This window comes from Orbicella faveolata, unplaced genomic scaffold (genome assembly GCF_042242905.1).
Source record: "Orbicella faveolata isolate gen_17 unplaced genomic scaffold, um_ofav_v1 contig_3, whole genome shotgun sequence".
NCBI classification, from domain to species: Eukaryota; Metazoa; Cnidaria; class Anthozoa; order Scleractinia; family Merulinidae; genus Orbicella; species Orbicella faveolata.
The window spans coordinates 22,060,616-22,086,746 of NW_028301558.1; the positions used below are offsets into that span (position 1 = coordinate 22,060,616).

Sequence of the window (26,131 nt, forward strand, 5' to 3'; positions counted from 1 at the left end):
TGTTTACACTCATTTTTATATGTGTATCTGTTCATTTTTGGTGAAGCACAATTAAAAGTGCTTCTATTATTTTCAAAACAACAGAAACAGAAGCAAAAATTGAGTTTGAATCATTCCTTCTAACTACAGCTTGAAAAGTCTCTGAAAAAAAGGTTGCAATTTTCTGTGTGAACCCTGAGTAATGAATAAAAAACTAACAAGATTTGTTGTAATCAGATTGGACAAGACTCCTGCAAACAAAAAGCGTACAAAGTCTTCTGGATCATCTAGTGTAAAGGTAAATGCTAAATGCTCTGCAAGAAATGAGAAAGATTTAATTTCAATAGCCATGAGCCATTAACAAAGAAAACAATTCTGAGTCTTTGTCAGGAGCCGAACCATGACCTCACAGCAGTCAGATGCTCAAATCACTGCTCTGCTACAAGAACAGGGTGACTCATAGTGAGTTCAGAAATTTAACATGTTCAAAAAAAACTGACTCGTGTCCTGTATGTACACCATATACACTGTCCTGTGTATTGCTAATGCCTGAGTGATATTGGTTTCCCATCTTCCCATCAATACATGTGACAAAGGTACCAGCCAAGTACAAGGCTCTTTATACATGTATCATGATCTAACTAACAGTCATTTATTTAATTACACATTCAATACCACTAACAGCGCAAAAGGAAGAAGAGTGCTAGCTATGATGACAGTGATGAGGACAGTAAGCCATTGGTGAGTGTGTTAATATGCCTGGACTTTGAACTGGATCTTACTCAAATCAAGCAAATTTGTATTAAATCAGGAAAAATTGTTAGAGATGTACTAGGTATAATTCTTAGTACTGAGACATGAACATGTATTCTAAGAGATGTAACAAAATAGTGTACTAACTAATGGAGAAAGTGAAATTTGCCTCAGGATTAAGTTACTGTGAAACATATTCGGGGTACATGTACATGTATTTCAGGGACATTAATTAACAGAAATGTTCAGACTTTCATGGAGGGTTTAACTGAGATCTTTAGAAAGATGTTGAAATATTTTATCTTAAATTGTTACATACAGTGTACATGTAGCTAGGGTTTCCTGAAAAGTGACAACATGTAACTGCAGAAAATAAAAGCAATAAATTATGTTGAATACAGGAAGACATTATTGATTAATGATAGTGACCTGGACGATGATTCATTACAGGTCTGCTGACCGAAATGTCCGTTTGGCGTAAGTTGTTGTCTAATTTATTTCATTTTGTTTGTAGGCAAAGAGTGCCAAGAAAAGTGCAACAAAGTCAGCGAAGAAAGAGGACAAGGGTGGATCAGTGAAAAAGAAAGCCAAGAAAGAAGGGAAGGACGTAAAATCAGAGAAAGAGGTGAAAAGCTGTTATTTTTCTTTCTAGGAATGAGTTTCATGGATGCAAAACACTAGAGAGGTGTGTGCTTGTGTTCCATCAAAAACTGGAAAACACTTGACAAGAAAAATGGCTCTTTGGTTTGAATCTCTCACCCCTCTTGAAATTCTGTTTACATGTACGCTGTATTACGCACAGCGTACAATATTTCACATTGTACGCTGTATTTCCTTGAAAGTATACAGTTGGTTTCTGACCTTTCCCCTACTTTCCCCTTGGAATGGTCAATGACCTTTCCTGGGGTGGGCTTGGATATTCCTGTGAAATGTCCCTTGACTCTTGAAATTGTAGTTATTTGCAGTAATAGTGATTTGTGTCTAAGTTTCTTTGCAACTTAATTTATGTTTAGTGAATTTCTGTTGCTTTCACTTTGCTTTTCTGTAGGAGAAGGGAAAGAAAAAGAAAGAAGAAGAGAAAGAAGTTTGGAAATGGTTTGTTTACAATGCTTGTCCTTTTTTTGTGATGTTGTTAAATGACAAAATAAATCAATACACACACTTGATTACATGAAGCTTTACTCAGGATTCAGAAATGAGTGTTGGTATTCTTCTCCTTGAATTGTATTTTTTTTTTTTAATGAATACAAAAATGTACATTTGTGTGTAACTTAGTCGTCATTCTTCAGGTGGGAAGAAGAGCAACTCCCTGAAGGTGTAAAATGGTTACACATGGAACACAAGGTAGTCACAATTTCTAATTTTATCATTTTCTTGTCACCATTGTCTGGTGCATTCATGCCAACATGCAAACATAAGTAAAGTCAGCAATTCAGCAATAGGTTAATAATTTATTACACGTGATCACAACTTGACTTGTGGAGAAACAGGATAATTTTGAAGTTTAGAGTGTTTGTTATAAGTAAAGGTGCCGCTGCATTTTGATTTCAATTTTTTCAAAAATTGTTTTGAGATGACAAGTGTCCTTTTTCAGATTATCACTTCTTACAATCAAAGCAGTTTTAAGGCTCCATTGAAAATAAAAGTGAAAGTCTACCGGAGTTCATGCTTAGATATATTCTATTATATAATAATCAAATCAGTGTGCGTGCCCTGATTGGTCAATCAGCTATGGTTTATTGTGCCAGTAAACTCATGGAAATTTTGCATGTCTTCTGAATTATTACATAAAACTAATAGACCAAGTTTTTTATGGTTTATAGGCTGATAAACCACTTGGGATGTTGGAAGAACATTGAAGAATTTGTAAATCACTCGCCTGCAGCTTGTGATTTATGAGTTCATCTCATGTTCCTCCAACATCCCGTGTGGTTTATCAGCCTATAAACCGTAAAAGCTTGTGGTCTATTGCTTAAATCACCTGTTGTGAATCCAGAAGTACCTGTACATGTGCTCAGGTGTTGATAAGAATTTGCTTGCCTGACATTTTTTGCATAGTGTATTTGACAGACTCTTATCTACATGTACTCTTTACTCGTTTGAGTCATGCACATGAATGCTACAAATCTATATACATGTATTAATTAAATATACAGTGGAATGTATAGTGACTGTCTTTCCTAAGTCTCAGTTCTCATCAACAGTCACTGTACAGACTCTGGTTGACTGATTTCTCACATGTTTAACTGATAAGTACTGTAAGAGTATCATTATGACAGAATATTATAATCTTTGTGATCACCTGGATCATCGTTTTTCTAGGGACCGTACTTTCCGCCTGCGTACGAACCTCTGCCTGCCAGTGTGAAGTTTTATTATGATGGTAAGCTGTTGCTGATTGATACTCACTGATTTACTCACTGTAGTGTTTTTCTGTTTGTTGTCTAGAACTGTTTTGTTGTGGTTCTTGTTTTACATACATGCAGCTTCATTTTGAAACACCCTGCCATAAAAATGTAAAGTTAATGTACAAAATTTATGTTTGCAATGGATTTTCCATAAAGAATCACATATTGTCTTTGACAGTAGTTTTCCCTTTAATTGCCCTTCATATTGCTTGATTGTTTAAACTTTTCATACATGTATGCAATTGATGTTAATATATTTTGAGAAAATATTATTGAAATATTCTCTCTTTATAGGGGACCATATGCAGCTTAGTGTACAAGCAGAGGAGGTATGAAAGGACTTGTCCTTTGAATCTTTACCAACGCTTCAGATTAAAGTAGAGATAAAGTTCCTATTGTAAGCCCTGGGTTCACATTAATAATACCTATCATTGGATTTACCCATTTTAAGCTTTTAGACTTTTACAGATTTTGGAGGCTTAGTTTTAGGAGTTTGCAGGCTACCAGCAAACTCAAATTAAGTTACTCTATATTCACTGTCATCATGTTATAAGTATTAGACACTGACACATGCTTCTATATTCTCAGGTTGCATCATATTATGCTAGGATGCTTGACCATGATTACACTAGCAAAGAAATCTTCAACAAGAACTTCTTTGAAGACTGGAGGAAAGAGATGACAAGTGAAGAGCGCAAAGTGATCAAAGATCTCAAGAAGTGTGACTTCAAAGAAATGCATGCACACTTTGTGAAGGTCTGATAATGCACAGTATCTACTCTGTTAGTAGACTGATATAGGTACAATACTGCACATAATGCAGTGAAATACAGTGTACATGTACTAAGTGTTTGTGATGATGACTTTGCATATCAAGGACTGTCGTCTTGCAAGGAAAAGACAGTCATTGTAAAAAGATCCATATTAATCCAAGTGATTGGTGGGCAGTTTGAGTACAAGTAGACAGTTTCTGTACATAGCATAAGGCAGCTAGAAGTACTGGACAGGCATGTGTGTTCCCTCTCAATCAGACCATGTCTACAACAAAGTAGTATTTTATGATCTGTGTGGAGAGAGGTGCCCCAGGAGAAAAACATCTTGCCCATGAAATCAATTTGGCTAGAGCTCAAACCTAGAGCTTTATAATCACTAGCTATAACTTACATTACTTTATTTCAGGCTGCAAGATGAAATGAATATCTGTGTTATTTTCTTGTTAATTCCTGCAGAAAGCGGAAGAGAGAAAAAATTGGACAAAGGAACAAAAACTGGAACTGAAAAAAGAAAACGAGGAAATTTTAAATGAGTATGGCTACTGTCTCATGGATGGGCACAAACAGAGAGTGGGCAACTTCAAGATTGAACCTCCTGGCTTGTTCCGAGGACGTGGAGACCATCCAAAGCAGGGAAAGTTTAAGAAGAGGACGATGCCCGAAGATGTTATCATAAACATTGGCGAGTATGTGTCAATGAAAATGTGCTTTTGTTGCAACTGTGCTACAATAAACAAATATTAATATAATAAGCATGTTTAATTCTGAAAGAATCTTGTTGATGCTTTCTTTTCTGTAGAGGTGCCAAAGTTCCTGAAGCTCCTGAAGGGCACAAATGGCAAAAAGTTATTCACGATAATAAGGTATTACAAAATTAAATACAGTATGGGGGCATTCGTCCAGGCAGGGCAAGTATTTTTGTAACAGTCAGGGTTTACATTAACATTTGCAGCAGGAGGACAGCTCATTTTCACAGGCAAGCAACATTTTTTTTGAACTGAGCTTCTTTATGAGAAAAATTTTCCCCAGATTCCCAAACCAGGTGGGCAAAATTGACCTCACAGCCTGTCAACTCGCCTGGTACTCGGCCCATAATGAAACTCTTGAACAGTGTGCCTTCCTTCACATGTAGATTTGCTTTTGGGAGTGACAGAATACAGTTGTAGTCTAACAGATGTCAGTTTTCAAAGTTCTAAGTTAATGGTAATTGAAATTTGTTTGTCAGTACATTTTGTATGACGAATAACAGTATGAATAGCATAATTCTTATTTCTGCATGGCCCTACACTTTTTTTGTCTTGATTAAATTTCTATTTGCTGTTGTTTGGTGAAGGTTTCCTGGCTAGCTTGTTGGGTAGAGAACATTCAAGGAAGTTACAAGTATGTCATGTTGAATCCCACATCCAGGTTAAAGGTAAGATATACTCATAGATAAAGGATATTGTATCTACTTAGCTAGGAAACCAGATTTCATCTTTTACTAACCCTAACCTTCATTCATTGATCAAATGTCTCAAATTTGAATGAAAAAGTAAAAACTGTTATTAATAGCAATGAGCTATAGCACTATACATGTGTGTTAAGTGGCACGCAGACAGCCTCACTGTCAGCAATTAAATCACTGTTACTCCCCCTGGATGGGATGCCAATGATTCACAGGTTTGATTCCAGCATAATATTTTGTCAGATTTTAGCAGCAGGTCACCTTTCCCATTTATACACCTGGGTGCAGAGAGCAGTGTGAGATTAAAGTGTCTTGCCTAAGAATACGACACAGTGATCCTAACCAGTACTAGACTACGAGTGGTCCCTCTTTTGCTTAGTCCGTTGGGGCCATTTTTTTATTGCAGTTTTCTTTCGCATCACGCATGACAGACTAAGCAGTAGAGAGACTACTGGTAGTCTAGACCAGTGCTTGATCTGGAAGCCATTGCAATGACCTTACATCTCCCACACTTATATCTATGCACATTTACTAGTGTCTCTCTTTAGCTGTTACCTACTTGGTTGTGATTTTCTGCATATACACTATAAGTACATGTAACTTTCACTCTAACACATACACTCGACATTCTGCTAATGTTTCTGGTGTGTTTTGTCTCCGATGGTTCTCTCATGAATATGGGTTGGAAATGTGGTCATGTGACAAGAGACAAGTAGTTGTTTTCTTTATGTTAAAAAAATTAATTTAAATTACAGGGTGAAAAGGACTGGCAAAAGTATGAAACGGCAAGGAAATTGAAGGTAAATAGTGGGTACTGTGCAATGTATGTACTGCCCTTGATGATATTGAATTTAATGACTCATTTGGCAGCTAAAATTATATATCAATTATATAATGATCACAATGGTAGAGAAAGACCCAGTTTGAGCAAATGGTCACAATAATTATTGAACTCTTTCTACAGGACTGTGTCAAAAGAATTAGAGAGGATTATGAAAGGGACTGGAAATCAAAAGAAATGAGACTGCGACAGAGGTTTGTTAACAATGCTATCCCTGGGCTCTTACACAACAAACACCTGAATGTGCTTCATACATACCAGAAGTGAATTTAAGATTACTGTATCATTCTGCTGTTAATAGTTTCCTTTTTTGTATTTGTTTTCACAGAGGTGTTGCTCTCTACTTTATTGACAAGGTAAAAGAAATCAAAATTCTTGTTTGCAAGGAAAAGTTTTAATCTCCATTCATGTGCCCATGAATTCTCTGATAAATCCATCATTGACACAAACGATTTTTTTTTTGGGGGGGGGGGGGGGGGGAGGCAAATTAAGCAAATTCCGTGAAGTCCTATGTACACTGTACATTTGATTTATCTCATGTTTTGAAGTAAAAAGGTCATTGAAAAATTTTGTGGATCATTGTGACACACATCACTTACTTTAGGGAATGTTGTTTGCGCCAGCAGTAAGTTCATTTAATATGGTGATCAGAACTCTCTCTGATTTACGTTTTCAGCTTGCTCTTCGTGCTGGGCATGAAAAGGATGAAGAAACAGCTGACACTGTAGGCTGCTGCTCGTTGAGAGTGGAGCATATCAGTAAGTAGATTGATAAACATTTCGTGGTTCTCCTGTGGTTCATTATTTTGTGTTTTTGAGAGACTTCAAACAATTATCGATGCCACAAATGTGGCAACGTTTAAACAGAAACACATTCCTTTTTTCAGGCTAGCGCTTGGACTGTCAAGTTTCGAGTTTGGTCTTTTTTATTAAATAAATGATTTGGTTAATTAATTGAATCCTTTTTCTCGCTAGAATTACACGAAGAGTGGGAAGACAAGGAGAATGTTGTTGAGTTTGATTTCCTTGGTAAAGACTCTGTGCGTTATTGGAACTTTGTGCCAGTGGAAAAGAAGGTAACCTTTCTCTAATCCATGCGAGGTTTGTGCGTACATGTATCTTTGTCTTCCTTACTTTCACTAATCAACGAAAGTATTTATACAGTTCCACTGGGAAGATTTTGATCTTTGGTTATCTAAGGAACAGCGGGTTCAGACGTTTACAGTCAAACCAAGTGAAGCGTACCCCTCAAGATTACTTTGATGATTGGAAGTGACTATTTGAATATTGAACCCGTTAGTCGTTTCAAGAATGCAATAATGAATTGATTATTTGAACATTGAACTCGCTAGTCATTTCAAAATTCAATATTAAATTGTATTTTTTGAACTTAAAATCCATTAGCCGTATTCTTGGGACTAGTGGGTTCAATTTTCCAATAATCAATTCATTATTGCTTTCTTGAAACGACTGGCGGGTTCAATATTCAAATAATCAATTCATTAATGTAATCTTGAGGGGTACGCGTCACTTGGTTCGACTGTAAAAGATATTTGTAAAGAATACAAAATATACAAGTAAGCAGCTGTTTCTGGAGAACTCAAACTGAATGTGAAAATATCATCTTTGAATCAGACGAAGCCGAGATAAGTCAGAGAACTTGAATCTTTTTTTTTTTTTTTTTTTTTGTATTGGACAATTTGTTTTTCTTTCTGACAGGTGTTCAAGAATCTTAATCTATTTATGAAAAGAAAACAGGATGGCGATGATCTGTTTGACAGACTAACCGTAAGTATATCATTCGTTTGGAAAGAAAAAGGCGAAATTTGGGTGGAACAAGAATCTATACAAGTTCTGTAGGCGAATGCTTGTCAAGCTCGACGTAACGGGTCTGCAGTCCTTCTTGGGAGTTGTATTCAGAACAATTTCAACCCAGATAACATTCGCATTAGTCTTTCTTAGAAGTTATTAGGGACTTTAAGCAAATCGCTACGGCTGGCGCTGATACGGCTGCCGGAAGTAAATTTCCCCCAAAATGAGACACTGCGCATGTACGTCGGTTGCATCCAGCCGTAGCGTGAAATCTGAAAACGTGAGTCGGGATGTTTTGCCGTAGTGGCTACTACGTCGGGTTTATTTCGCTTCTCTGGCCCTTTTCAACGGACCTCTTGTCAATTTAAGAACTCCATTGGATACTATGTCCTTTAAAGTCAATTCAAGTCAAAGATTGTGACAAGGTTGCCTCTCATAAGCTTGTAAATCCGTATTCTGAATTTACGATAAGTTTTGGCAAAGGTTTTGGAATGACGAAGTGAGTCAACTGAAATATTCGTGTTGAGCACGAGGTTTTTCTTCGGTTAAGTTTGCTTTGAGGGTTTGTGAAGATGTTTTATATCTGGAAAACTATATGATGCTATTTTGCTTCTTTGAGTATTGATATATTTGTGTTCTTCACCCGATATTCTTTGAGATATATTTCTCTGAAATTATATATTTCACCCCTCAAATTGTTATGGTGCAAAGTGTGTAGCATTCGCTGTCGCTCAGAAATAATCTGTTCGTCCTAGGAAGGCGAATAACGGCCATCTTCCTGTGAGCGAAGCCATTTGGCTGTGAGAAACTAAATAAAAGAGATTTTAAACTCCGTAGCCGATGTTTCTTTCGTCTTTGTATTTCGCTAAAATTTGGCAGACCACCGAGACGTACTCTCCCCAGACCTTTACAGCCAGGGCAGCCGTAGTAGCACCAGCCGTAGTGATTTGCTTTAACTCCCTAGTTTAAAGGTGGAGCTACGTCACAGTTTGCACATGTTGTGAAGTTTAGCGTAAATTTTCCAAGTTCGTAGTCCGTGTCAATCTTCTCCATCCTTTACCATCCTTGTTCCTTTATGTTTTATCATTATCTCTTTGGTGTTTTTCTTTCTTAGTAAAGTATTATTCCCAGGTTTCCTTCAATTTTAAGGTAATATTGTGCGTGGCCAAAAGAACTCAAAATATCGGCGTGACTTAGCTCCTTTAAGATAAAACACGTCAGATCTTTTAGGACTATGCACCTGAAATACTTTACCAAAAGATCAGACAATAACCCAACGCATACAGTGTCGATTACACTGCTGGAGTCTCTCATAGAGGAAACCAGGAATTGGTAAAAGTGATGCGTGCAATTCAAATTAGCATTGTGACTAATTCTTGAGTAGTGATTAGATGGTGCTTGAGTAATGCAAGCCAAGTCAAGCCATTATTTTGAATAATCCGTTGATTTTTGCAGACAACGTCCTTGAACAAGTACTTGACCGAGCTGATGGACGGACTGACTGCCAAGGTGTTTCGAACATACAACGCCTCCATGACACTACAAGAACAGCTGAATAAACTGACAGAATCTGAGGATAATGTCAACGCTAAAGTGCTGTCTTACAATCGAGCAAACCGTGCTGTGGCCATTTTATGTAACCATCAGGTATGCGCATCACCCGGTTCTTTGTTCTTTTGGACCGTTGTATTGAAATTGGGAAGAGAAATATAAGGTACTTGGTACTGAGTGCATCTCGCCTCGTCGCTCTCGGTTGGGTTGGAGTTTCGTGAGCGGTTGGAAAAGATTTCCGTCAGCAGTTTGGAAATTCTAGCCGTAAATCATTAACTTACTCTCATGTGAAGCGTTGAAGTAGCCGTGAGCGAAGAGGGGCGGCTGCGTTATTGTCAGGCTACGTTTTTAAGGAAATGCCGTAACAACAAAACAAAATAAGTAAACGGTCTAACCACTACAAACGTAAACAAGACACTGAGCCAATGACAGAAGCCGAAGCAAACAAACGTAACCGTCGCCAAGCGCGTGATAACACACGTGACCAAGACGTGATTGGTTTTGGTTGTTTTTTAACCAATCATTTGCAACGTACTAAAGGCGAAACAAAAGGGAATAGTGCCCTATGTGTTGCAGAATTTACGAACAATCCTAAAAATAATTATTTGTCTTTATCTGTCTTCGTTTCAGCGTTCAGTTCCGAAGACTTTTGAGAAATCGATGTCAAATCTGCAAAATAAGGTATGATGTGCTGGATAGTCCCATTGACAACCGTTCTTCAGGAGTTCACGTAAATGCTTTTTTTTCTCTTTTTAACAGGAATTAGTGCTCTTAGACTGTAAGAATGTTGTTCGACGAAAAGGGGTTTTACCCCATTTCAGCCTTAGGTTTATCTTGTCTTGGTCATTGGCTTTTCTCAGCCTCCACAGTCATTTGAATAACATTTCCCCATATGAATCAAAGAATATGTGATGAACATCTCAAGATTGTTACTGGTCTTGTTTTTGTTTAACAGATTGCAGACAAGAAGAAAGCTATCAAGGAAGCCAAGAAAGAAGTCAAGGCATTGAAAATTGAACTTAAAGAAAGCAAGGACGAGAAGACGATAAAGTATGCTGTTTAGTGTTTCTGTTTTGACTTTGATTACTGTGACGTTTTCAGTTTGAGTAAGTCTCTTTTCTGTGGTGTAGAAAATCTAGTTGAAAGGAAGTCTCAGAAAGAAAGAAAAACGTACAGTGTAACAATAAACCCAAAGATAAAACAATAAACCAATGGAACGAACATGGTAAGTGTAGGGAAGATCAACACGGAGAATGAACGAAGATATGTGATGATACCACTTCAACTCTACATTTCAGGCAGCTAGAAAAGAAAAAAGCACAGGCTCAAAGATTGGAGGATCAGCTCTTTAAACTGGAAGTAACAGCTACTGATAAGGAAGAAAACAAAGAGATTGCCCTCGGCACCTCAAAATTGAATTATCTGGACCCACGAATCACAGTGGCGTGGTAAGTGAGACCTCTAGCATTTTTATATGTCGGTTACAATTTGATAACCTCTGAACCCAATAGAAGTTTCCTTAAGGTTACAGTATACCTTCAGGGGTGTCTCGCGCGCAAGCGATGTAGCGCGTACAGTTTAAGCTGTAGATACCTAAACCCCTATATCAAATTAAAGCTTATGGAGCTGGCTATCAAACTATACCAAGAATTTTGAAAGAAAATGAATTGTCGAATTTTTCACGACCACTAAATGCGAGCGCCCGAATCACCTTTCGAAAGCTACAAGTCAAAGCGAATTTCGTTTTTCGCCAATTTAATGTTTTCCTCGGTTTCAGGGCCCAAAGCGCTTAAAAAACGTGTCTGCGTTTTGGCATATTCGATTGCAGTAAAAAGTTACAGAACATTTTCGAAATAGGATTAAAAAAATGCGGAGTGATCGTACACAAATCGCTCTCGAAGAAAAAGTATTTCGAAATTAACAATTCCCAGACACGCTTTTGTAGTTTATATGTTAAACTAGCCACTGTCCAAATTTAAGAGCGATTGAACAAATTCCCTTTGAGTTATAACTCTTTAAAGTGTCTGCTTCAAGTGAAAAAATTTATTCGAGAAAACAGCGCTAAGAAAAATTTTCTGCTTCGAAAACAAACTCCGCCCACAAACGCCTTCAACTGGGTTCTCAGATAACTAAGCCAATCAGTGCAGGGAAACTTTACTACCGTTAACCTCCTGGTGAAATTTACGCGCGAATCTCTAAAAAACTCTTGTGTTTCGCAATGCGCTCAAGGAACCGAAGGCAGAGAGATAATTTTTCTGTAGCTCGGTTTTTCTTGAAGCTGGTCTGGCAAAATGGGGAAGACTAAAAAGGATACGAACGCTAGAGTGGCTGAGCGAAGGAAACAAACAAAAGATAGCGCGGAGGGCAACTGTGTGTGGGCAACTGTGCATGAGTCCGACGATTCGTCGATATCGGACTCATCAGAAGAGTCTCTGTCAGCATCCCTGTTATTGCTGTCAAGTTCCGAAATTTTTACAGAACCTTTCTTTTCTCTTACCACAAATATTTGCCCGCCTTATACGATAACTATAGCTTCATCCGCGTGGCGAACGTTCGCTTCTTCACTCATTGATGTATTTTCATTCGTTCTTCGCTGTTTTCGCTTTCTCGAACCGGTCCATGGTTTAAACGTGGTCTATGTTTACTTATAACTTAATAGAGACACGCCTAATATCAAAAATGCTGGGTAGTCAGAACAACAATGCTGATCAACTGAGTAGTCAATTCGTGACATCCATATAGGTAATTCCCGCGAAAATCGTCTCGGTTGATTGCATACGCGCCATAGGGCTGTCAATCAAGAGGTAAACTTTTACTTCCGGTGAAAACGTAAAACCGCCATTTCTCCGCCAATATTAAGCCTTTTTCAAAATTTTTTTTCAGGAATTAGAGATTATTCTTCGACCACTATTTTGACCCAAAAATCCAAATTTGAAGAAAATTGCCGACCCGAAGGTATACTGTAACCTTAAGTTAGAAAACAGAGATTCTGTTTGTGACATGAGAATACCAATTTGAAGGACCCACAGACCAAAGCCTTGCGCTACAAGCGGTATTTCTCGCTTGAAGCGGAAACTCAAAGAGAAGAAGTCAATAATCAATGCGCGAAAATCACTCGCATCGAAATTACTCTCAGAACTTGATATTTTGCGTCAAACACGTGGAGGATGTCACGTAATCAATTGTTTACTGCAGCGAATGCGCAGAAAGCCGCGATGTACTCCTTTCCAATCTGAGTCGCCATTTGTTATCAAGACTAGCGATCTCAAAATGGCCTCCCCCCTGTTGTGGAAACGTGATCACCTGATGATAGCCCGTATGGTTGACCGCTACGATTTAGTGTCCACGTTGTAGAGTCAGTAGCGCGGGGTGGCTCAGAGATGGCGTGCGCCAGATTTGACAAGCTTTGTCATCAGGGGTAGAGCTTCCCTTTCAGTACCTTTTGTTAGGGACAACTCGAAAATGTCTAAAACTACTATATATCAATTTCCTTTTGCTGTTTTTCAGGTGCAAAAAGCACGAGGTGCCAGTAGAGAAGGTGTACAACAAAACACAACGAGAGAAGTTCGCCTGGGCTCTAGACATGGCGGACAAAGACTTTGTTTTTTGATCTTGGCTTTTATTCGGTTACAGCTAGCGTCATAATCATCCAATTTTAGTTCACACTATGCTTGCATTTGTCGTGGTATTCAATTTCATTTAACCTAATTTTATGGTATTATTATTGTTATCATCATTATTATTATTCTTGTTATTATTATTATTATTCAGCGATGGAGCGCGCGCGAATGATTTGAGATTTTAGCCGCCACAACTAAATGGGACAAAAACAAATTAGGAAAGCTAAAAGATGGGAACGAAACAGACAAGTCTGGAACTTATCCAGGAGTAGTTCCATTTGTATTGTACATTATATGATATAAGTTAATTAATTATTTATTTTGAAATGGAATGTTACATTTTACCGTAGAAAATTTCAACAGGTGATTTTCGAATGTCCCTCCGTCACAGTTGTTTTCGTGGCCAAACATTGCTACCACAGTACTTTTCAGCTTTTCCTGAAATTCGGTCGAGTTCGGAACCTATCTGTTTTCCTTGTTTGTCCCTCAACAGTTCTTTCGTATTAAACAAGTCTCCTTTGCGGGCAGATTTTTTCCCAACTCACAAGATTGACGAGTGAGTTTCGAACGGAAGAATCCATACCAATGACGTCATACGCAAAGTGCTATGGTCGACGGATATTCCCTTAGGCGCTACAACTAAAAAAACTTCCCTTGGCATAGAACCTTTTCATAAATGGCTGCCAATTTAAAATTATTTTGTATGCATTTAAATTAGCCTCGCTAAACGAAAACATTCTTAAACCTGTGTTGCATTTTAAAAGCAATGTTTGGTACAACTTGCAACAAATTTCATTGCATAGCATACCACGGAATCAGCATGTTTCGTCAAGCATTTCATTGAGGAAACGGACGAAACTTGACTCGTGATTACTTTACTTTTGTGACGAATGCTGGGTAACTTAGTTAATGAGTTGACAACATTGTAATGTATCTATAACGTTCTTAAGTGCAACACCCCAGTTTTCGTTCATCGTTTCTGGCAGATCAAAGTTGTTGCGATTAAACTTTAAAGAATTTTCTAACACCACCCGAGATCTAATTTTTTCGGTCGTGTCAAATTAACTTCTATCTCTTAAAACTCGCTGAAATTACTTTAAAATGAGTGAAATAATTGACTTGATAAACTCAGAAATGATTTTAAATTCATCAGATCTTGCTGGGTTTTATGATCAACAACTTCCTTGTCATGCAGCAAGTTTAGTTGTTTGTGGTATCGTATACTGCTCTACACCTTTGTTTCCTGTAGGGCATATTCTTTGAGGACAAGACTCTTTAAATGGAAACCTGCATTAAAATTGCTCGTTAGTTTTACATTGGGAAGTATTTTTATGTACGCAAGGACAGGTTTTTCGCCGCCTAGTTTAGTATGTGTTTTAGAAATTTAGATATTTCATAGCCATTGTAAGGCAAGGCAATGCTATGCATTGTGGGATTAATAAAGTCCATCTAATAAACTTCAGAGCCTTTTAATACTAAACTTTTCCGTCATAGCCTCCCCGCGCTGCTGCGTACAAGCAAACCTACCGTGGTACAAAAATGGGGTGGGATAGTGGATGAAACCCGCGTTAATAACAAGAGTTATAAAAACTATTTTGCTTGTATTCAGTATATATAGGTAGCTCTAAGCTTGCTCTACGAGATGAGATATTTTCGTTGCTTATGAGGCCATCCAGGCTCAATTTCTGCTACTCCCTCAGGTCCGGTCTTTGTTCCGCGGGCTCGTTTCCCAGCGGTTGAAAATCGAGCCTTGAGGTCATCTCGTTCCCAGATCTCTTGTGGACGAGATCTGTGATCGAGATTATTTATGAGGCCATCTTGGATCAGAAAGTTTGTACATCTCGTAAATTGATCCAAAATGGTACTTGAATGTAGAAAGATACTAGTTCGACAAATTCTAAATTTTCGGGAGGGACGAAAGAACAGGCTCTTGAAACGGTTCACTCTTCAAAGCACGAGTGAGTTGAACATTGCAGTTGTCTGCTGCCAAAATTGTTGGATGCTCTTCCAATATGGTAAACGATTTTTTTTTATTTTTTATCTTATTTTTCTACATTTTGGGGGCGTTTTTAATTAAACAATTATTCCACTCGCGCTTGTAGGGTATGAGATGATTATAGCCAACTCATATCCAACGCGCGCTCGTGGATTAATTATCAAATAACAAACGATGAGGGAACCAGTCGGAATCACGTATTTCAAATAGAACACAGCTGAGTGGCGGCCAAGTCCATTATTTTTCAAGCGTTCATTTTGCTCCAATTTTGTCACGTCATATCGTTGCTCGACCAGTCGAGGGCTGATAGGTGTCTTCGAGAAAATTCGAGAAAGCTCCATCGAAGCTGTTTGCGTTTCTCGGCTTTTTCTTCCTCACATAGCCCCAAACCCAACAATATAAAACAGCAACTTGAAAATATTTCAAACGCCCTTCATTTAGCTTAGACAACACTGGTTTCCATTATTACATGTTTCTGTTTTTCTTTGACTTTTTACTCTGCAATGTTACGCTTAAGAATTTTGACTATTGCTCCTTTCTGTGGGATAACTTAAGAGTGAGGTCTGACTCATTCTGTGCATACTAGATCGTAATGATGGCACAGATAGTTCAATAAGTTCATTTAATGGTGTAATACAACTTTCCTCACTACTGAGAAAGTTTCGAGGTGCATGTATTCGTTGGTGACATCGAAGACACGGTACTGAAAATTTTGCTTTCATTTCAGTCGTGTACTTGGTAGCATAGTTGATTACGTAATATATCAAGCACGAAAGAATGTGTTTGACTTCGTTTCCAAACACCCAGAAGAGAGTTGAAAATACGACGCGCAGCCGAGTATTTTTGACGAACTTCTAGGTGTTTGGAAATGTGGTCAAACACTGTATTGAGTGTTTGATATATTTTCTCGCTGGAAACTAAAACTGACGAGTAAGCAGAGAAATAAAATCGTCAAAAGTCTGTGCTAATTAAGATCAGATATCCAAACACCCTAACGCTTATGATTTCCTTTTTGAAAACTTGATGAACTATTAATGAGTTTGAAAAGTCAATGTCAACCCCAGCGCGCGCTTGGCGTTTAAACCCGAGCAGAACGGTGTGCGCACTAACAAAAGTAGGCACCGTCCTTAAGAGGTGTAGGCTAAATTAATGTCATGACTAGCGCCTATCCAATCGCTCTTGAATCAACATAACCCTAGTCAAATTTACTTGTCAATTGTTATCCTCTGATCTTCGGTTTCTTTTAAAAACTATTTAACGGATAATACTGTCCTGAGACGCAATATCGGTTTCTATAGAATTCTCCCAGGGAAATTTTCTTATCTGTGCAGATAATCAGAAGATAAAAAGGTAATTAGAATTAGACACAATTGGCTTTGCGACAGCAGGTAGTCATCTGAAACTTAAATTATTGACATTATAATTCATATAGCTGTTATCGCGACCAAAATGTCAGGCTGTGGTTTGTTAACCATGGTACAAAAGGTGATGTTAATCTTTTGTCACTCATTCTTTAAATTTTTTGTTGAGTCATCAGTGGTAGTCTTTAATCATCTAACAAGGAGACGAGACGTTCACTGAAAGAATTATTGATGAGAGTGGTTTGAAATGAGACTCGGAAATGGAGTTTCTTGAGCTACGTATAGGCAATTTAACAGACATAAAATATGAATAGATGATCACAGTCAGCCTTACTATGGCCCATGATGCAACTTCCTTCGTCTTTGTTAACTAACAAAGCCTGATATTCGTTGAAAAGAAATCAAGTATTTCGAACAAAACAGAAAAGACTGTTGACCAAATATACTTTGCTGATTCAGCACTTAAAGCGATGTTCCTAAAGCAATAGTTGCTGTGCGTGCCCAGGATATTTATGAGCCCTCAATCATGCTTCCCAGCACGATTGCAGACTGCAAGTGTTTAACTATAAATGAACCAACCAGAATGGCAGACAATAATTTCATTTATTCGACATATTTTAAAAGATGAAAACCGCACAAAAAATCATAAGTTCTTCGGTTAAATAAGGCAAAGCAAAGTAAAAACAAAGTAAAGTTTCTCAGAGATCATTCTCTGTTTTGCGGTTTCTAGTTAAAGATAAATTTTGATGTCACCGGTGACTATAACAAAAAATGGGCATAAATACTAATAAAGCAATATTAATAATCATCGATTCAAAGCTGTAAGCGTAAGTCTGTTGACATTTTCAAGCACCTTTTAAACAAAATATAGCATTAGCTTATAGCATTTTCACTAATATGTCCTTATAAGCCTCATGATGACGTCACGGTACATTTCTCTCCTCTCAAAGTTTACCTAGTTAGATTCAAGTATATAAACATGCGGTGGTTGTTTTCGGAAAACGCAGCCGTGCTTGTGTAACACAACCTTTTTCTGGTTTAGACGAGTTTTTTGCCTTAACTTTGTCATTTTAGCTTAAAACATTCGTCAGTGTTAAGCACAGACAAAACTGAAGAGAAAAGTTTAGAAATCCACTGGTCTCATTTTCATCTCGGTCTTCTTCAGGGAGTATTCATGTCCCTTCCCGTGATACCAGTTCACGCCAACGCCATAAGCCGAGTGAGAGCCATCATGATACTTGCCATTCAGGTTGGAATAGTGACAGCGATTGTACCACCAGGCTCCGTGATACTTCCGGGCACAGTGTTCGCCGGAGCCATCATTATCTTGATCTCGAGTTGAAAATAGTTTACCGTTATGATAAGAGAGAGAGTCACCAGCAGTTCCTGAAGCTGATTGGATTAAAAAACTATTAACTATTGTAAGTAAGACAAAGTTAATAATAAAAATAAATTGTCCGAGTGAACGTTTTTACTCGTGTGTGTTCGCAGGAGTGGAAATGGTGATAACACATTGTTCTGTAAAACTGTGATGATCATGTCGTCCTAAAGAGAAAAATGACTAGACACATTCCTTGATCGCGACGAACAGAGCAAAAATATGAATGTAAACGTAATGTAAAGTTCACTGTAGACCTTCGTGTAAAAAAAAGAAACAACTGAGTCAAAATTCGGGAACGAGAGGTGAGCTGAAGGTTTTTAGTGGTCTCGAAGGTGTTAATTAATTCGCCTCCCAAACTTTCAGCAGTCCTTGCTGTTGTTTTGACCTACCAGATTTTGCTGCGTTTCGATGTGTTTTTAACTGCATCGATAAATTTACAAATTGTTGCTACGACAAACATAGCGACAGGAAACGAAGCGAATCACCTGAGTAAGAACCGAGGATCAGCTTGTACTTGTCATTCTCACTCATAACATCAAACTTGTTATACTCAGCATAAGTAGTATTCCCTTCAAAGTCTTCCAAGTCCACACGCAGCATGCTGTCATTATCTGATGTCAGGCGGTGAATTTTGTCCAGACCGAGCCAAAATTCACCATTCAGATCACCAAAACCAACTTTGTAATCGCTCCAGTTAAGGAAAAAATCAACAGAACCGTCCAGTCTCTTCTGGAACACTGTCCATCCCCCACCGGCTGTAGTTTGGTCACAAAACACATCAAAGGCAGGCAAACTGTCAGGGTTGATGGTGTAAACACCGTCTTTTCGTTCACCAGATTTGTAGATTTCATCGCAGTTTCTGTAAGCTGCAGGAAAAAAGAAATATTGGAAATTTCGATATGGTGCGAGTGTTGGGGAGAGTTTTTCCTGCGCCCCTGCCGTACCCCCCATTGTGCGAGTCACGTACTGGATTCCATGTGCTTTTCGGGTGTGTTGTGGGTTTTGAATGAAGCGTGTTTGAAATCTGCATTCTGTTCTCCTTCCTCTTGCTTTATTTCATCGATGTTGAAAAAAAGGAGGTCTGACGTCGCCCAAAAATGTGTAGGTCTGCTTTATTTTTGATTTAATCGCTTATCTTATTTGTATCGCCTTCATTTGTAATTCGGTATTTCTTTCGTTTTGAATCGCAAGCTTACATTTGTAATTTCAGCTGTACCGTCAAATTCAACCTCTGTGGACGGGTATAAACAGATTAAATTATCAGTGTCCAATGTTTGTTTTGTTTTCTGGTTCGTACAACAGCGGGTTTGTAGCAGGAGGAATTTTTTTCGTGCACGGAGACCCCGCAGGTGCTGTTTATGTGGACGAGTAAAGTCGAATTGCGACGAAACAAAAGTCACACAAATACGGAGATACAAACTTGCCTTTGTGTAGACCTCGTATTGGACACGAGAAGAATTCTGGACCTGATTCCTGCCGGTTGGGCAGAATAATAAAAAAAACACTTTTCTGCCTTATCAGTAGAGCTGTTTGAAACTGGCCCGGTAAGACTCTGTTCCCGGGAGCTACTTGTTTTCTCTCGTACTTTTCGACGTCTTTTCTTTGTCCCCATAAACTTTTTTTTTCTTTTTTTGACTTTTCTTAAGTTGACATGCAGAAGTTGTCGGTATACATTACTTTCGTTGCAAGTTGTTCCAGCGAATCCGGGGCGACAAAGACAACGAAAACCTCTACTGGTGAATCCAGCTTGACAGGTGCCATTGTTGAAACATGGGCTGGTACTGCAGGAATTCTGAAGGGAAAAAGAAAGAGACAATTAATGAATGCAAATAAATGACTTTTCATTTTTCATTGTATATTCTACACTTATCACGACATTTTTAGCCAATCAGGATTGAAAGAAATATATCAACATACTTCTGTATAATATATTAACTCTGTATTACATTTACCTCAATGGCAAGATAGGTGAAAGATGGTTCATCAGCAAGGAAGATGGTCAATTGCTTTTCATCGGTTGCATTATTCAAGTCACATTTGTGTTTTCCTCCCACCAAAGGTCCTAAATTGATGGACACACAATTGGGCTCCATATAACATAACAGTCGACAGGTCCCTTCATTAGGGACCTCCTCACTCCTGATCACGTGATCCTTCATTGCTCTGTTTGCAACTGGTTCCTTGAAAATGATGTTGCGGCATTCGTCGTCTGTGAATAAAAAAAAACAAACATCAAAATGGCTTCCCCTGATATAACGTATTTGCCTCCTCCTCACACGGACAGATCGTTTCTATCGCCAAGCTAGGTTTTCTGGAATGTATAAAAGAATATCTTCAAGCGATGTTATCAGAAAAGCAAAAACATATAAGTAGGAATGATTGCGGAAGTTTTAAAAGGTAATGTGATAGCGTTCTGTCTGTATTTTTTACAGTCTATTTCTTTGTCAGACACTCTTGAAAAAAATCTTGGAAACGTTTTCCCAGCTTGGCTAAGTTTAAATAGGCTAAAAAAAATTCTTTCCCATGGAAATGTTATTTGTCCGAGTGACTGAAGCCCTTTCGAAGATCCCCATGTACCAGACAAGCGATATGTAAGTCTGTACGCCTGCATTTACATGTTGTCCATATCTGAGATGCTCAAACTGAAGATATTATAGTACCTGAACTTTCAACTAAAGCAGACTAATGTTAGTTAATGTTTTGCAAACAAAATGAATTCGGTAGTTATATGAAAGCTTTGGAAAGAGCAAACTAAGAAACTGAGTAAATTACGAGAAAAACCCTTACCAAAACAACCACAGCATAATGGGAAAATGTTTCCAAATGAGATACAAAGGCAAACGATAGTAGAAATGTCATGCTGAATCTTCAAAGGAGCCATTCTTCTGTTTGTGGAGAGAAGTATGCAAATTGAACGCTCGTGAGTTTCAGCCTGTATGTATTTTTCCCTTTTGACGGGCAGAAGTTGAATTAGACCAGGAGTCATGTTTTGACCAACTTAATGGAATGTTTACAGTGGTTTAATGGATTGCTTAATACTGTCAAATTAAGCCACTGTTTATTTCATGAATAAGTTATTTATGCTAACCTCACGCTTTACTCCTCTGTAGATCGGAACGCTGAGGGTTGGCTGAATTGTTGTGGACTCTTTGTGATAACAATTTCTAAAATCAGTAAGAAGTGTTTGATTAAAAAAATAGGAAAAAATAATAATAAAAAAGATAGACAAGCTGCCTGACGGTTCCTGTTGAATATCCTCTGAATTCCCAGGTAATTCTACCATGGATTTTTAAAACTTAAAAGGTGTTTAATTTCCCCGGAGGCTAAATTTATGTCATGATTAGCACCTGTCCAGACTCTGTCCAATCGAAGTTCAATTTGAATATAACTGTATTCAAAGGTTCTAGTACAGTCAACTATTATCTAATGATCTTCGGTTTCTTTTAAAAACTATTTTTAAAATGTAATACCGATGTCCTGGTGAGTAACATCGCCTTCGATAGAATTCTACCAGTTTTTGTTAATAAATATTTGTCACTTGTAGGGGACGAATAAACAGTTGGACAGAATGAAAATAAGTTAAACAAAGTTCGATGCGTTAATTGCCCAAGCCCTAATTATACATTGGCAGAAGTTTTTTTATAATTACTGATTTAACCGTGGTTACCAGCGCGCATTATAATGATTGAAATAATTTCTTTGTACACTCAGAATCGAAAACCAGAACTTGAGGGAGGGATCTAGTAAATATAAACGGGGATGGGGGATGCCTGCTACGCACGCTAACCGGGAGAAAAGGAATTTTGTTCCCAATCGAAATTACAAAACATCAATGCATTGAAACGAAGCAGGAAACTCAGTCGTAAATTTGTAAACGTTTTGTTGTTGGCTTCCCAGTACTTACATCACATACGGATTATTACCACCAGCAAATGCGATGCATTGAGTCTAAAGGAATAAGTGTGCTTTAATTTAGCGCAACATTTTCTTGGTAATAAACTTGCCGTTTGCGATGTTAATTTCTCTATTCAAAGCGCGCGGGCAACATTCGTTAACTTTGCCTATTATCAGCGACATATAGCCATAGAGCTTTTAGGAGATATGACAGACCCACTATCCAGCTAGATCAACATTATGGTCTATAAATTTCCCGGGGGCTGAATAAAATATTCATCCCCTGTACAAGATCTGAAATAATTATTATATTGAATACTCAAAGTTTACAGCACAACCTTTGAGTCTGTTCAAATCTTGTTTAAGGTAATGTTGCGCCCATCCAGTCTTTGGTTTCTTCACACTAAACATCATATAAAGCAAAATTGTACAACACAATTTTCTATGAAGAAACAATAAACAGTGGGATGACATAACAAATAATGAAGCGTTAATTTGGCTATACAGCTGCAAATGAACCTTTCTTGACTCCATTAGTTCTTCGTATAACGCTTCTTTCTCAGAATTCTACACTCCTCTATATGATCTTCACCGCGCCCTCCGCTTTTGGGTTTTGAGAGTCGCGGAAATTTTCTCTTTTTCCAATGTCGGCTTTCGTAAATTGCCTTGTGAGCAAATCTATTGCACGGCCTATTGTTCTATCTGCGAGTTTTAGTTGCATTTATTTTTTCCAAAGCTGGTTAAAAAAAAATAAAATGTAAATCGTGTAAGTGTCTCTACTGGCGTTTAGTCCGGCGTTAAAAAGCGTTATTTAACACTTCAACTTGGTTTGGTGAATCTTTATATTTAATACAGTTTGCTCCTGCAGAGGCATAATTTTACACCTGTTAACTAACTGGCAGCAGTCCTAATTGCGAATGTCCTAAAATAAAGATGATTAAAACCCAGCAAACACATACTGTGACAGGTTGTCTTCATGAATTTAACTTACTGTATTTTTAATTTAAGTGGAGTTATCTGGCAAGAATCATTTAAAGCCTATATTCCAACAGGAAGATCAATATTTACTGAAATAATGACTCAGAGAGTTGCTGTGAATAAATTATAAAATGGGATTTCTATAGCTGAGTATAGCCGATGAAACAGAAAAAGATATGAATAGGCCGGTCAAACTTGTTATTAGTCCTGGCCGTAATCCAAATTCAGTCAGCTGCAGTTGAGTAGTCTTAAATAAAAACAAAGTCTGATATTCGTTGGAAGGAATTCAAGTATTTTGAACCAAAACGGAAGAGTCTTTTCCGAATACAATTTGCTGGATCAGCATATATAGCAGTGGTCCGAACGTAATAGCTGCTGCAAGTTCTCAGCGCCTCTGAGCATAATTATGAGCCTGCACTCATGATCATGAGCCTCCCAGCATAATCATGAGCCTCCCAGCGTAATAGTAGAGCTAACAACGTAATTATGAACCACTCAGAATGGCAGAGAAATGTGGTCAAACACTGTCTTGAGTGTTTGATATATTTTCTCAATCGAAACTAAAACTAACGAGAAAACAGAGAAATAAAATCGTAAAAAATCTATGCCAATTAAGATCAGATATCCAAACACCGTCCGCTCATAATTTCCTTTTTTTAAACTCAATGTCAATGCCAACCCCAGCGCGCGCTTGCCGCTTAAACCTGCGCAGAACGGTGTGAGCACTAACAAAACTAGGCACCGTCCTTAAGACTAAGGCTAAATTAATATCATGACTAGCGACTGTCCAATCGCTCTTGAATCACTATAACCTTAGTCGAATTTACTTGTCAATTGTTTTCCTCTGATCTTCGGTTTCGTCCCAAGACGCAATATCAGTTTCTATGGAATTCTCCCAGGGAGATTTTATTATCTGTGCAGGCAGAAATTACAGTCGGACGAAATTAAAGATAATTAAAGCCTTGAAAAGACACAGTTGGCTTTGCGACAGCAGGTAATCATCTTAAACCTAAATTACTGATATTTTTAATTCACACAGCTGTTAACGCGGCCAAAATGTCAGGCTGTGATGTGTAACCATCGTACAAAATGTGATGTTAATCTTTTCTCAGTCATTCTTTAAGTTTTGTTGAGTCATCAGCGGTAGTCTTTAATCATCTAACAAGGAGACCAGACGTTTACTGAAAGAATTATTCATCAAAGAGTTGTTTTAAATGAGACTCGAAAATGGAGTTTCTTGAGCTACGTGTAGGCAATTAAACAGACATAAAATATGAATAGATGATCACAGTCAGACTTATCCGTGGCCCATGATGCAACTTTCTTCGTCTTTGTTAATTAACAAAGCCTGATATTCGTGGACAAGAATTCAAGTATTTCCAAAAAAATTTTAAAGAAAAATTAAAAAAACAGAAAAGACTGTTGACCAAATAAATTTGGCTGATTCGGTACTTGTAGCGATGTTCTCAAGGCAATAGTTGCTGTGCGTGCCCAGCATATTTATGAACCCTCAATCATAATTATGAGCTTCCCATCATGATTGCAGACTGTAATCAGTTAACCATCAGTTAACTATAAATGAACCAACCAGAATGGAAGAGAATAGTTTCATTTATTCTACATGTTTTAAAAGGTGAAAACTGCACAAAAAATTGCAATCATAAGTTCTCGGTTAAATAAGGCAAAGCAAAGTAAAAACAAAGTAAAATTTCTCAGAGATCTCTCTCTCTTTCTTTTGCGGTTTCTAGTTAAAGAAACATTTTGATGTCACCGCAGACTTTGATGCATACTGAACATAATTTACAAAAAATGGGCATAAATACTAATACAGCAATAATAATAATTATCAATTGGAAACTGTAAGCGTAAGTCTGTTAACATTTTCAAGCACCTTTTTAACTAAATATAGCATTAGCTTATAGCATGTCCTTATAAGCCTAATGATGACGTCAAGGTACATTTCTCTCCTCTCAAAGGTTACGTAGTTAGATTCAAATATATAAACGTGCGGTGGTTATTTTCGGAAAGCGCAGCCGTGCTTGTGTAACTCAAACGTTTTTCAGGGTTAGACGAGTTTTTTTGCCTTAAGTTTGTCATTTTAGCTGAAAAAAATTCGTCAGTGTTTAGCACAAACAAAACTGAGGAGAAAACTTTATAACTCTACTGGTCTCATTTTCATCTCGGTCTTTTTCAGGGAGTAGTAATATCCCGTCCAGTTGCACCAGTTCACACCAACGCCATAAGCCGAGTGTGGTTCATCATGATACTTGCCATTCAGGTTGGAATAGTGACAGTAATTGTACCACCAGCCTCCGGGATTATACTCGGGACAGCCATGGCCATCATTATCTTGATCTCGAGTTGAAAATGGTTTACCGTTGTGATAAGAGAGAGAGTCACCAGCAGTTCCTGAAGGTGATTGGATTAAAAAATGATTACCTATTGTAAGTAAGACAAATTTAACACTGAAAACAAATTGTCCGAGTGAACGTTCTTCTCGTGTGTGTTCGGGGGAGTGGGAATGGCAATAACACATTGATCTTTAAAGCTATGATGACCATGGCGTCCTAAAGAGCAAGACACATTCCTTAATCTCGAGGAACGAAGCAATATATATGAATATAAATGTAATGTAAGGCTCACTGTATTTAAATAACAGACCGTCGTGTAAAAAAAAGAAACAACTGTGTGAAAAAATCGATGCGAATGTCTCATTTTGAAAATTCGAGAACGAGAGATGAGCTTAAGATTTTATTTGTGTGGAAGCTATTAATTGATTCGCTTCTCAAACTTTCAGCAGTCCTAGCTGTTGTTTTGACCCACCAGATTTTGTTGCGTTTAAATGTGTTTTTAACTGCATCGATACATTTACAAATTGTTGCTGCAACAAACATAGCAACAGGAAACGAAGCGAATCACCTGAGTAAGAACCGAGGATCAGCTTGTAATTGTCATTCTCATTCATAACACTGAACATGTTATACTCAGCATAAGTAGTATTCCCTTCAAAGTCTTCCAAGTCCACGCGCAGCATGCTGTTATTATCTGATGTCAGGCGGTGAATTTTGTCCAGACCGAGCCAAAATTCACCATTCAGATCACCAAAACCAACTTTGTAATCGCTCCAGTTAAGGAAAAAATCAACAGAACCGTCCAGTCTCTTCTGGAATACTGTCCACCCCCCACCGTCTGTTGTTTGGTCACAAAACACATCAAAGGCAGGAAAATCTTCATGTTTGATGGTGTACACACCGTCTTTTCTTCCGCCAGATTTGTAGATTTCACCACAATTTCTGTAAGCTGCAAGAGAAACGAAATTATGAAAATTGCAATATGGAGCG

General features: G+C 37.9%; 2 protein-coding genes and 1 pseudogene across 4 annotated transcripts in view; 1 reads left to right on the plus strand and 2 right to left on the minus strand.

The window, feature by feature from the left end:
• The first annotated feature begins 166 nt into the window (after positions 1 to 166).
• On the plus strand, positions 167 to 14,660 carry LOC110068287 (DNA topoisomerase I, mitochondrial-like). Its single transcript, XM_089297565.1, has 22 exons — positions 167 to 277; positions 664 to 720; positions 1,247 to 1,357; positions 1,781 to 1,827; positions 2,022 to 2,076; positions 3,055 to 3,115; positions 3,435 to 3,469; positions 3,729 to 3,896; positions 4,370 to 4,599; positions 4,713 to 4,776; positions 5,247 to 5,327; positions 6,113 to 6,157; positions 6,322 to 6,392; positions 6,527 to 6,554; positions 6,875 to 6,956; positions 7,173 to 7,273; positions 7,917 to 7,985; positions 9,465 to 9,656; positions 10,191 to 10,241; positions 10,516 to 10,610; positions 10,859 to 11,008; positions 13,068 to 14,660. Exons 1-22 carry the CDS (start codon positions 182 to 184, stop codon positions 13,168 to 13,170), a joined length of 1,992 nt encoding a protein of 663 aa, XP_089153691.1. The 5' UTR covers positions 167 to 181; the 3' UTR covers positions 13,171 to 14,660.
• A 2,461-nt stretch (positions 14,661 to 17,121) lies between these two features.
• On the minus strand, positions 17,122 to 21,373 carry LOC110068312 (microfibril-associated glycoprotein 4-like). Of its 2 annotated transcripts, none has more exons than XM_089297437.1 (5): positions 20,706 to 21,373; positions 19,871 to 20,127; positions 19,596 to 19,710; positions 18,404 to 18,784; positions 17,122 to 17,923 (listed from the first exon to the last, which is right to left on the minus strand). In XM_089297437.1, exons 1-5 carry the CDS (start codon positions 20,902 to 20,904, stop codon positions 17,661 to 17,663), a joined length of 1,215 nt encoding a protein of 404 aa, XP_089153563.1. In that variant the 5' UTR covers positions 20,905 to 21,373; the 3' UTR covers positions 17,122 to 17,660. The 2 variants fall into 2 exon arrangements, with proteins under 2 accessions (XP_089153563.1, XP_089153562.1); XM_089297436.1 differs by having other exon boundaries at positions 17,122 to 17,929; positions 20,706 to 21,370.
• A 3,010-nt stretch (positions 21,374 to 24,383) lies between these two features.
• Positions 24,384 to 26,131, minus strand: part of LOC110068317 (microfibril-associated glycoprotein 4-like) — a 39,246-nt pseudogene continuing 37,498 nt past the window's right edge. Inside the window, exons 6-7 of the transcript XR_016209619.1 lie at positions 25,710 to 26,090; positions 24,384 to 25,199 (exon numbers count right to left, since the gene is read on the minus strand). The product of XR_016209619.1 is annotated as a microfibril-associated glycoprotein 4-like (transcript). The remainder of the gene's footprint in view (positions 25,200 to 25,709; positions 26,091 to 26,131) is intronic.

Coding starts and splice junctions, on each gene's coding strand:
- LOC110068287 (XM_089297565.1), top strand. CDS start 182: ATGAATAAAAAACTAACAAGATTTGTTGTAATCAGATTGGACAAGACT. Junction 1,358..1,780: donor ACGTAAAATCAGAGAAAGAG/GTGAAAAGCTGT, acceptor GCTTTTCTGTAG/GAGAAGGGAAAGAAAAAGAA. Junction 6,957..7,172: donor GTTGAGAGTGGAGCATATCA/GTAAGTAGATTG, acceptor TTTTCTCGCTAG/AATTACACGAAGAGTGGGAA.
- LOC110068312 (XM_089297436.1), bottom strand. CDS start 20,904: ATGACTCCTGGTCTAATTCAACTTCTGCCCGTCAAAAGGGAAAAATAC. Junction 19,711..19,870: donor TCACCTATCTTGCCATTGAG/GTAAATGTAATA, acceptor TTTTCCCTTCAG/AATTCCTGCAGTACCAGCCC. Junction 17,930..18,403: donor GATCCTCGGTTCTTACTCAG/GTGATTCGCTTC, acceptor TAATCCAATCAG/CTTCAGGAACTGCTGGTGAC.